The following is a 12,066-nucleotide window of genomic DNA, read 5'->3' as shown; positions in this document are numbered from 1 at the left end:
CCTCCTCTTCAATCACTCCCTTGTTTCTTCACGACTTGCTTCAAAATAGCTACAGTAATTCAGATTCGTACCGAAAAGTTGCCCTCATTTGTGCGCCCCCGCAGTCACTGCGACAAAATGAGGGCAAGATTTACTGCGCCCAAGCAGAGCGGGGGTTTCAGGGGTGACCCCCCCGCTCTACTTGGGCGCCATAATGGGAGTAAGTGGTTGCAAGGTGTCCCTTTTGCCTACCATTTTGGAAAGCGGGGGACAAGAAAAAAAAATAAATAAATAATGAAAGGCACCCTACAGCGTCAGCTCTAACCCAAGTTAGTGGGAGGAGCAGACGCCGGAGGGATAGCAGGGTGTAGGCGGCACACACAGTGCTGCCCTAAAGGTAAGTGGGGTGGGGGGTTCGGGGAGGCAAAATGCGGGCCGGGGGTGCAGGCACAGTGATCTATGTGATCATTGCGCCACGCTGCAATTGGCGTCGGCGCAGTGATCACATAAATCCATTTTTCTACAGAGCAGTCTCTCTTCTGCCCCACCAATCCAAGATCCTCAAAAGAGGTGCTGTCAGCCATACCGTCAACTACCCTGGGAATCAAACAGTAGGAGATACCCTCCAATCTGAATTCCACAGTAAACACTTCACTGAAATTGCTCCCACTTACGTCTCCAACTTTGTAACTACTGCCCACTGCTCTCACCTCGCCCCCATCTTCATTCTCCTTGATCTCTCTGCAGCCCTTTCCTCCCGTAGCTTTACGGAAAGCATACTCGATTGGGTGGCCTCATATCTCTACGACAGCTCAAATCATGCAACTCTAACGCCACCCATTCTAAACCCATATGTATGTCCCCAAGGATCAGTCTTTAGCCCACTGCTCTTCACCCTCTACACCACCGCCCTGGGCAAACTCGTCTCACCTTTTGGTTTTCTGAGCTACCTTTGAGCAATAATTCCCAAATATGAATCTTTTCTGTCTTCACTTTTGTCATCACTGAACACATCACCAACAGCCCCACAGCTATCAAACACATCCAGATGTGAAACTCATACAATACTCAGGTCATCTTCTTACTACCTGTGAGATCAACCCACCCTTTCATCGCCCATCTCCAGCCCACCTGACCGCCTCACTCATCCCCCCTCACTCCCAATGGTGACCTACAAATTAAGTAGTTCATTCCAACTACCGAGGCCAGAACTAACCTTAGTATAACTGCCACTGCTTCAACCACCAAGCAACCTCAATTCTGAGATATATGCTCATGCTTAGCAAACTAGACTACATCTTGTGCCGATTCCTTGGTCTCCCCCTCTACTCCTCTCCCCTAAACATAGAGTACAACTTTGCTACACTCACCATTCCATTCCCCATCTCCCTCTCTTTTATCCCCCAAGGTGTACTTGACCCACTCCAATGCTCGCCACCCCCCCCTACATTAAATCCTTCACTAGCCCTCCCCAACTGAAAGTCACCTAAGTCTCTTCATTTTTGTATGTAAATAAGTACATTTTACTAAAGTTGACTCTGGCACTAGGCCATTAATGTATGTCTTATATGTGTAGGTCTGTTACATAGTCACTTCCTCAGTATATATCTGATGTTATTACCCATCGATCACCTGGTATACTCCGATTCAGGTAACCAACCTACATTGTAAATGCACCCTATCAAGGGAATTCCTCCATCATCTGTTATGTATTCTATGTACATCATTACTCTTAGAATTGACACTCAGATTGCCTAATAAATACTAATGCATAACCAACAAACATTTTGCTTAGTAGATATGTGCATCCAACACAAAGTCATGATGTGTACATAACAGTGAGTAAATCCACCAGTCGGGCCCTTCCTGTTACCTGAGACTGTGCTGGTGGCTGGCCTGGCATGCAGCGCAACATCAGGTTGTGGAACAGACTGTGGGTGCAGTCCCGGCACCTGCTGGAGCTTCTGCAAGGTCATGACAGATTGGCTGGTCTCAGAGGGTGGCACTAGCAGAGGCTGCTGGGAGGGCACAGATGTAGGAGGCATATGAGGCGGCCGGATCTTCTCTGCCATCAGTTGCTCCTTAATCTTATTGATCAGCACCAAGTTATCGAGCTGTAGAAAGAAGTGAGAGAGCAAACCAAAACATTGTAGATGTCAAATGAAGAAACCATCCTTTGGCAAAAGAACACAGAGGAGATATGGGAGTGGCATAGTCTAGTGGCTATAGTAGTCTAGGCTGTAAAAAAGGTTTTTTTGGGACAGCGACTACATTGAATAATGTTCTCACACCCAGTACGTCTATGTTTTTGTGTAGTCTGAAAATAAAATTCCATATTTTGATGTTTAATTTGGTCATTAAAAGTTGTGCTTTGAAATGTTAAATGAGAACATACTGCATTTTTCCTGTGTCCCAAATGATTCAGGTTAGAATATTTAATGAGATTTTCTAAAATACTTTTCTTTTTTTAGTTGGTGATTCCTCCCGACCCACCTACCCTTGCAAGGAAGAGTATGTTCATTTTCTTTACTAAAAAGGTTCTGATCATTCAGGTCCTTTGATAAATATACCTAAAGGCGGACCTTCTACAATGAAGTAGAGCAAAATTATCTGAAAGCACCTCCTGAAGCAACCTTCATATCACCATCACATAGCAGTACATATAAGTGGTGTACCAGCCACATTTACTTCCTAAAAACAGGCCAATCCTCCAAGTGTGAGTAGAAGTACTCCCAAACAGAAATATTGAGGAAATGTCCATAGTGGCTCTGGCAGATCAATGCCACAGGAAGGTGCTCCATTATTACAGCTTAATCTGAAAAGGAATGTGAAGGTAAAAAGAACAAGTTACTTACCAACTGGTAACGTTCTTTCGATTGGATGTTCCTCCAACCTATTCCTCATTTTAGATGTATTCCATCCAGCTTTGCTGCTCTTCGGAATTTTTTTCAGCAGAGGGCGCCTTGCGTCGATGTCGTCGAGTCGATGGTCCCTCGAAGGCCTCCGTCGAGGGTGACGTCATCGGGTGTATAAGTAGCATGCGCGGCGCCCGTTGGCCTCAGTTCTGTTTTTCCCCCTTTTTTTGCCTGTGATCTTGTACTGTGTAGATTGTGCCGGCAGACAGGTATTAGCCTTGCGAGATTTGAGATGGCAATAACCCGGAAAAATCTACAGAGGGGTAGGTTGGGAGGGCGATGAGGAATATGTTGAAGGAACATCCAATTGAAAGAACGTTACCAGTTAGTAAGTAACTTGTTCTTTGAGTGGATTGTGTCCTCCAACGTATTCCTCATCTTAGATAGACTCCCAAAGCAGTATTTTGCATACTTTCTCTGGAGGAGGGGTCAGATTTTCTCCCCACCAATGCTTTTAGATGGCGGAATAAAGCACTGCTTTTCCAAAAGTCAGTGGCATCCAGGCTATAGAATTTTGAGAAGGTGTGAAGTGAAGACCAAGTTGCTGCTTCGCAAATGGGCCTTATTGGGACACCTCTTTGAAGGGCCGTGGAAGAGGCGATGCCTCTGGTGGAATGAGCCCTTAACCCTTCTGGTGGGTCTTTTTGTGCTAGTCTGTAGCATTCTGAAATGCAGCGTGAAATTGTCTATTTTGTTACCAATTGACCCAGTTTCCTACCTGTGTAGCCTATAAACAACTGGTTGTCCACTCTAAAGAGATGTAAAAGCTTAAAGCTCTTTTTGGATCCAGTCTGTGTAATCTTTCTTCCTCCTTAGACGGATGAGGTGGAGGATAGAATGAGGGTAAAACAATTTTCTGACTTAAATGAAAATCAGATATTACATTTGGTAAAAATGATGGTTTAACCCTCAATACAACTCTGTCCTTATGGAACACAGTATAGGGTGGCCCAGAAGACAGTGCCTGGAATTCGCTCACTCTTCTTTTCTTGCTGATGTTAGAGCAACTAAAAAGGCCGTTTTCCACGTTAGTAATTGTAATGGACACGTGTGCATAGGCTCAAAAGGGGCACACATTAAGAATTTTAGGACTAAATTTAGATTCCCAAATCGGTACTTGAAATGGGTGAGGAGGAAACCCATTAGTGAGACCTTTTAAGAATTGTGTTATCAAAGGAATTGTGAAGTAGGAGCATTCTTCCGATGAGCGCTTGAAAATGGAAAGCGCCGCAAGGTAACCTTTTATTGTTCCGATATTCAGACCTCTATGTGCTAGGGTCAGAAGAAAAGATAGTACTTCCGGAATAGAACATAGAAAAGGATCGACATTCTTTTCCCTGCACCAGTTGCAAAACTTTTTCCAACGGTAACGGTATAGAGACTGTTGCTGGCCATCTTGCCGAAAGCAACACCTCCATAACCATCTGGAAGGTTCCAATCCCTGTATCTCAGCCTTTCAGATACCAGATACCAAGCATGAAGGTTGAGTGTTCTGACCTTTGGGTGGAGAACCTGATCTATTTGAGAGAGAAGGTTCTCTCTCTGAGGAAGACGTACTGGAGGACAGATGGACATATCTAGAAGGTCCGGATACCACGTTCTCCTGGCCCAATCCGGGGCAATTAGGATCATGCGGTTCCCGAAGCGTCTCAGCCTCCCGATGACCTGAGGAATGACGGGAATCGGAGGGAACGCGTACGATAGTGGGAAATTCCACTCCACCACAAACGCGTCCCCAAGGGCTCCTCTCGGGGGAAATTCCCTTGAGCAATACCTTTCGCATTTTCGATGGTACTGGTTGCGAATAGGTCTACCTGGGGGGTTCCCCAAAGGGCGAAGATCTCTTGAATGACTTCCTGAGCCAGTTCCCATTCGTGGGACACCGTGCTCTGCCTGCTCAGAGCATCTGCCATCATATTCTCTTCCCCGGCTAGATGAATTGCCGTTAAAGAGATTCCTTTTGAATCGCGCGATACCAGAGCTGCATTGCCTCTCTGCACAGGGGTAGTGACCCCACACCTCCTCTTTTGTTTAGGTAGTACATGGCCACTGTGTTGTCCGTCATTATCAGGACATTCTTTCCCCTGACAGATGGCAGGAAGGCCTTCAGCGCTAGTCTAATTGCCCTCAGCTCCAAAAGGTTGATATGTAGTTTGGACTCCGATGAAGACCAACGACCGTTGATTGTCAAATCATTGGCATGAGCTCCCCACCCCAGGAATGAAGCGCCCGTCACTACTGTGATCTCCGGCCATGGTTGCCAAAAAGGTTCTCCTTTTAGGATGTTCTCTGTACAGGTCCACCATAGAAGGTCTTGTCTGACCTTGTTCGGAATCTGAAGAAGAGTCGTCATTTGACCCGAGAACTGGGACCACTGAGTCTTTCGAGCCCATTGAAGGTATTTTCTGTGTTTGAGATGAAAATAAGCATCTTGGAGGTCCAATGACACCAACCAGTCCTGCAGTTGAAGGGCCTGAAGTATCAGAGAGAGTTACCATCTTCCACTTGTCCTTCCTGAGGAACTTGTTCAAGTTTCTTAAGTCCAAGATGGGTCTCAGTCCTCCGTCCTTTTTGGGGATCAAAAAATACGGGGAGTACCATCCCTTGCTCCTCTCCGCTGCAGGTACTGGTTCTATGGCACCTTTCTCCAGCAGGGTTAGAACTTCCTGCTGTAGGAGCGGGTTTGAAGACTTCAACGGGTGTCTCCCTGGCGTACTGCTTTGAGGTTGCTTTAGAAAAGGAAGGCAGTAGCCTTGGGCTATTATTTCTAGAGCCCAAACATCTGAAGTAATGGCTTGCCATTCTTGCAGATGCTGCGACAGCCTGCCTCCTACAGGTGTTTTGTGGTGCAAGTCCTCAAAGTGGTTTTGTGGCGGATGTTGCAGCCGCTGATGGCAGAGAGGCTGCAGCTGGAGCTGGCTTAGCACGTTTTCCTCGTCCACCACGAGTGGCCTTTCTTTGGCCCCTTTATCTGGCCATTCCTCTCGCCTTTCCATATGAGGTGTAATAACGATAGGATCGTCCCCTCCATGATTGCCCTTGTGCACGAAAAGGCTGAGGTTGCCTAATAGCAGCTCCTAAAGATTTGGCCGCTGGTTTTGAGGTCTGCAACCTCTCAAGGCTCTCGTCAGCCTTGTTGCCAAAAAGGTGAGACCCATCAAAAGGCATGTTCAGGAGGCGGTTCTGTACGTCCGGTGCAAAACCCGACTTCCGTAACCACGCAAACCTGCGCATTACCGTGCTAGTGCCCATGGACCTGCTAACACTATCCGCAGTGTCCAACCCAGATTGAAGGGATTCCTGCATGGCTTCCTTTCCATCTCTAACGATGGCTAGGAAACCTTCCCTTTCTGGTATGTGCTCCGCCGCCATTGCGATGCACTCCCACAGAGTGTACGAAAATTTTGCCAAGGCACATGTGGAGTTGGCAGATTTTAATGCCATGCTCCCGGCTGAAAATACCTTCCGTGCCCAACCATCCACACCCTGTCTGGAGGGATAGACGGGTACGCAAGTTTGTTGGAAGCTGTGGGTGCCTGTATGGCCAGACTCTCAGGAGTTGGATGTTTTGACAGATAGCCAGGGTCGCTACTGGCTGGGCGGTATTTTGATGCTAGGGACTTATTTACCGGAGGAATAGAATCCAGAGTTTCCCAATTCTTGGCCACCCTGTTTTGTAAGGCTACATGAAAAGGTAGTACTGGGTCTTCAGTGGGACCATGGTCCAATATGTCTGTTAAATCATCTTGGACGAATTGGGCTGGTGGTCTAGCCCATCCCAAGTAATCTACCACCTTGGTCATTAACTGACGGTAAGATGGACTGGCATGCTCTCCTGGATCTGGTCTACCAAAGTCATTCTCAGGAGAAGTGTCAATGCCACTTGCATTATGCAAAGACTCCACCAAATCCCTCATTCTGCTTTCCTCTGAGATCAAGCATTCTGGGACATTTGGGGTGCCATATTCCAATCCAAAAGGTACATTTTCCTCATCGTATCTCTCCTGTTCCTCAAAAATTGAGGTCAAGGATTTGAAAAACTCCTCCCTAGGGAGAGGCTTGAAAACCTTCTCTGGGAGAGAGGAGGAAGAGGTGTAGTACCATACTCTGAAGAAATTACGTGTTTTGTAACTTTCTCCTTCTCTTTTTCTGGTTTCCCTGGCTTGGCTGGAGCCTTTGGCGCCGAGGGTTTCGGCGTCGACGTCGATAAAGGCGTCGACGACATAGTGGTCGTCGACAGGGTCTGCTTCGAGGGTGCCGAGGCAGTCTTTGACGATTTTCCCTTCGAGGTGTGATAGGTCTCGGACGGCGTCAGTGACCTCGAGCGGTCGACTCGACTCGAGCGTTTATCGCTCGGCGTCCTGGAAGGTTCCCTATCCTTCCTTTTATGATCACCCGGGCTCGAGGGCGCGCGAGTGTCGGAGCGATGACGCTCCCGGCCGGCTTCCGAAGAAGGCGCGGACCGAGGCTTCGCCTTCTCAAACGCCTCCATCATTTTGACCCTGAATGCTTCCCACTCTTCGGAAGGCGAATGTTTCGTGGGGCATTTCATCCTTTTCGGAGACTCGTCTGACGACGAGGTGGAGGGAGACCTGTGGCGTCGTTTCTTCGATTTTTTTTTTATGAAGACGACTAGCGATGAGAATCGCTTCGGGATCTAGATCGATGCATTTCGCGTCGAGGAGATTTCTCCTCATGGGGTCTCGACTCGACGCTAGAGGCTTTTCCATCCTTCCGACCTATCTGTAGCTTTCCTCTCCTTTCTCGCAAGGCCTTCCCCGTCATCGCCTGACACTTCGAACAGGCCTCCATGTCGTGGCCTTCTCTGCGGCACCACAAACACTCGTGGCGCGGGTCCGTGATCGACATTTTTGAGCCGCACGACTTGCATTTCTTGAAACCCGATCTCAGGGTCGTGGTCGGCGTCGATGACGAGGACATATTTCTTATTATATTATATTTCTTCACAGAACTCGAGGCGCGCTGATTGTCCGAAGCAACGTAACTGCAGAAAAACGGAACTGAGGCCAACGGGCGCCGCGCGTGCTACTTATACACCCGATGACGTCACCCTCGACGGACGCCTTCGAGGGACCATCGAATGACGACATCGACGCATGGCGCCCTCCACCGAAAACATTTCCTAAGAGCAGCAAAGCTGGATGGAATACATCTAAGATGAGGAATACGTTGGGAGGACACAATCCACTCGAATGAAGCGTTTAATGATCACGTGACTGTGATAAACTGCTGCCATTTCGGACTGGAGTCAAAGGCTGAATCCTGCCACGGAGGAGCACGAAGAACAAGCGCCAGCCCCTCACCCCCTACCCCGCCACCCCTCTACCCACGCTGTAAAACCATTGTCTGGTTGAGAAACGTCCCCTACCACCACCATACCGAGAACATAAACAGTATCACGTTACCTGATCGGCGGCCAACCTGGAGTCTGAGTCGGAATCTTGACCCCCTATTTGAAGGTCCTCCCCAGGGCATCTAGCCCGGCTGTCTCAGCAAAGGGCAGACAGTTAAGGGCATTAAGCACCTGAAAGACTAACTGCCACCAACATCTAAGGCATGTATGTACGCCCCTTCCCCCTCTCTATTACATTCCCCCTTCTTGAAACCCTCTTACACCTACCCTTCACCCCACCCTCCTCATGCCAATCTCGAACTGCACACCAACACCCAACACCATCACAGCCCTCCCTCCCAAGCACCCGCTAACCATACAACCTCTAAAAAACAGGAATCCTGGTGGCGTGGCCAGCCGAGGATGCCGTAGGATGCCTCCTCGTCGAGCTCCCGGTCCCAATCCCTTCTCGAACCCCCAATACCCCTAAAATTAAACATGCGGGACACCAGAATCCATTGACTGACGTCGGAAACCGAGGAGAGCTGATATGTCAGAGCGGAACGCATTTGAACCGCTGCTAAAGAAGTTATTTGAACTTTCCGAAGCAGACACCTCACGCAATAAAGATGGCGGACTGAAGGGAGCTTCAGCGCCGACAGACCTGTAACTACCTGGCGTTCGGGATATAATCATCAGACCACGACCTGATGGCTTTGCAGAGGTACCAACAGCAGCAACGCGCCCCGTGAAAAGGGGAAAAGGCAAAATAATCGAAATACGGGGGTTGATAGAGCCGCGCATTGACAGCTGGTCCCCTCCCCCCACCCGACACCTCGAGACTGGCGGGAATAGAACGGTGGCATGGCAGAGAGGGATCGTAGAACTTGACACACTTGGCAGCCCTGAAATACGTGTCCTGCACTGAAGGTGAGGAGGAGCGGGAGGATCTGCTGGACGAGTATAGCCCTTCACGCGGAGGTTTGTTAATACACGTCCAGTCCGGTGACTTGGAGCGGACCTGCGAAGGGGGAGGAGGACCTGCGTTAACTCCGGGTGCAGAGGCCCATGAAAGGAGGCTCGCTCCAATGCCCCCACGCTGGAGGAATAAATACCCCAGCTGGAGAGGATCCCGGACACCTAAGAACACCGGAAGCCCAGGCATAAAAGCCGGTTCATATCACCGGGGACCCCACTGGAAGCCCATTCCAGTCCTGACAGCAAGCAAAGAAAGCAAGGAAGATTCTGGCAGGCGCAGGCAGAGAACCCTGGAGTCGATCGCGACGGCTCCTCTAATGAAATAGCGCCTCAAGACACCCCTGATCGGGAAGCGACGGAGGTAAGGAGACAAGAGTCCTGCTGTTTTGACTCAGCACTGAGGCGAATCACCTCCGAGATACAGATTACGATGTCCAGACAAACTGCAAAATCCAAAGGACAGGGGTCCGGCGACATCAAGACGATGCTTCAAACATCGGGACTCACAAAAACGCAACCAGGTACAAGCATTAGCTTAGGTACATCACCCTCCTGCAGAGGGACCTGAAACTTTAGAAGACCCACCTATCAGGAAATAGGATGTCTTAGAAATGCTACAGGAACTTAAGAAGGATATCAGGGAGAGCGCAAGTAACCTGGCTAAATCCATCTCGGACCTCAACAAGGGAGTCCTGGCAGCAGAAAAGAGGACTGATGAGGTCGAAACAGTGCTAACGGAGCAGGGCCATGAACATGACATCCTGGTGCATAGGGTACAGGAACTGGAACAGCAAATGGAACAAGTACAGAACAGGCAGGAGGACGCTGAAAACAGGTCCAGACGTAACAATATCCGTATTCGCGCAATTCCGAAGACAGTGGCGGACTCCGACTTGAACCAATATGTGGTCGACCTGTTCCGTGACATTTTGGATGTGGAGGTGAACAAAGAAATCATGCTGGACCGGACGCACAGAACCTACACCACATATAAAATTAATAAGAACCTGACCCCAGACGTTTTGACCCGGGTCCACTTCTATCAACTGAAAGTAGACATAATGCAAGCCGCCCGCCAAAAAAAGCCTATTATCTTCCGCTCCACGTAACTCCAACTGTTCCAAGACCTATCCCAAGCTATGCTGGCCCAAAGGAAAAAACTGAGAGTGGTCACTGACTGACTGAGAACTAGAAAGGTGCGTTACAGATGAGGCCACCCAACATGCCTCCGTTTCGAGTGGAAAGGCCAGAGATTCTCAGTCGCCAAAGCAGAAGAAATGGCGGATATCATGCAAGGCAACGATGGAGACAATACCACGGATGGAGAAGGTTCCCCATCTCAAGATGATGAACCGGCGGGGAGTCACCCGAGAGGCCAATGGAAACCAGGGCGACCCCAACCACAGAGATGCAACAAAGAGGCACAACCAACAGAACATACCTGAGTGGTCACGCAGCTTCTAATTTCGAGAGACTATCTGAGGGCACCACCAGATGGGACAGAAAACAAAGAAACGGGCACTTATGCTTGTAGAGAAATGACAGGTCAACATGGACGTGCCATCAGGTGGCAAAATGGGGTAAGGAAAAAGGGGAGGGGAGAGAGAAAGGGAAATGGGTCAACCGGACCCCACACATCCCGGGAGGATAGTTCAACCGGTGATATACCACATTGGTAACATGTTCATAATCCAAGTTGGAAGTTCTAATCCAATAGTTAAGGGGGAGGGGGGAAGTTTTGTGTTAACTGTTTCAGGTAGAAGGGCAAAATACATATACAAGATTTTCTACAACAGACATTAGCTGGATCACAATGAAGGGGATCAATGGCTGAAAATGAGGTAATGGCAAACTTAACTTTTATCTCGCTGAATGTACAGGGGGTGAACTCTCCAGTCAAGCGGAAATCTATACTGAACAGATTGAGGGACATGCAAGCTTCAGTGGCTTGGTTACAAGAGACACATTTGCTCCCTGACGATGAATGGAGGCTGAAACACAGAGCCTTCCCTATGCAATATCTGGCCTCCAGTGGGTCTAAGAAAAGGGAGTGGGGATCTTATTGGCAAAGGGTGTCAACTTCGAAAAGCATTTTCTCAAAAAGGATCCAGAAGGCCGATACCTGATGCTGGGAGGGAAACTATGTGGCCAATTGGTCACACTGATTTCAGTCTATGCTCCCAATGTTAAACAAGACGACTTCTTGCTGAAGTTACTCCCTAAAATAGCACAGTGGGGTATCGGGAGGATCCTTGTAGGTGGGGATTTTAATGGAGGCATGGACGCAGCCATGGATAAAACCCTCCCAGCTACTCCCCATGACCACTCACTTAGGCAGGGATTCGCAAAAATGTTAAGGGAATTACACCTGCTAGAAACATGGCGTTTTTTAAAATCACATGACAAATCTTATACTCACTATTCCGCTGTGCATAAGGGTTACTCCCATATTGATATGATACTCATCTCGGAAACATTGGTCCCACAAGTCACAGACCTAGACATCGGAATACGATGCCTCTCAGACCACGCCCCAGTTATCCTAAAAATAGAACTAGATCACCCACAACATCAACCCCGCAAACCCTGGCGTTTGAATGAAATAATATTAAAAGACCTTGTTGTCCGGGTCGGTATAGAACAAACTTGAAGAAACTACTTTCAAGAAAACATAACCCCCGGGATGAACTGGGCAACCAACTGGGATGCAAGCAAGGTAGTGATACGGGGAGAGTTTATAGCACAAGCTTCAAACTATACCAAAACACGGGCGAGAGCGCAAAGTAACATGGAGGCTAACATACGAGCGGCGGAGGAAGAATATCAAAAAAGAGGGCATGG

At 48.6% G+C, this 12,066-nt stretch overlaps 1 protein-coding gene across 12 annotated transcripts in view; it reads right to left on the bottom strand.

Annotated features, from left to right (window-relative positions):
• ZNF362 (zinc finger protein 362) overlaps positions 1–12,066 on the bottom strand; it is a 392,486-nt gene that overhangs the window by 144,001 nt on the left and 236,419 nt on the right. For all 12 annotated transcript variants that reach the window (XM_069610844.1, XM_069610840.1, XM_069610839.1 and 9 more), the window contains one exon: positions 1,853–2,093. In XM_069610844.1, coding sequence (XP_069466945.1) covers positions 1,853–2,093 — 241 coding nt within the window. The remainder of the gene's footprint in view (positions 1–1,852; positions 2,094–12,066) is intronic.

Source organism: Ambystoma mexicanum, chromosome 8 (genome assembly GCF_040938575.1).
Source record: "Ambystoma mexicanum isolate Mex_15411 chromosome 8, UKY_AmexF1_1, whole genome shotgun sequence".
NCBI classification, from domain to species: Eukaryota; Metazoa; Chordata; class Amphibia; order Caudata; family Ambystomatidae; genus Ambystoma; species Ambystoma mexicanum.
This window is presented reverse-complemented; position numbering and strand designations above follow the sequence as displayed.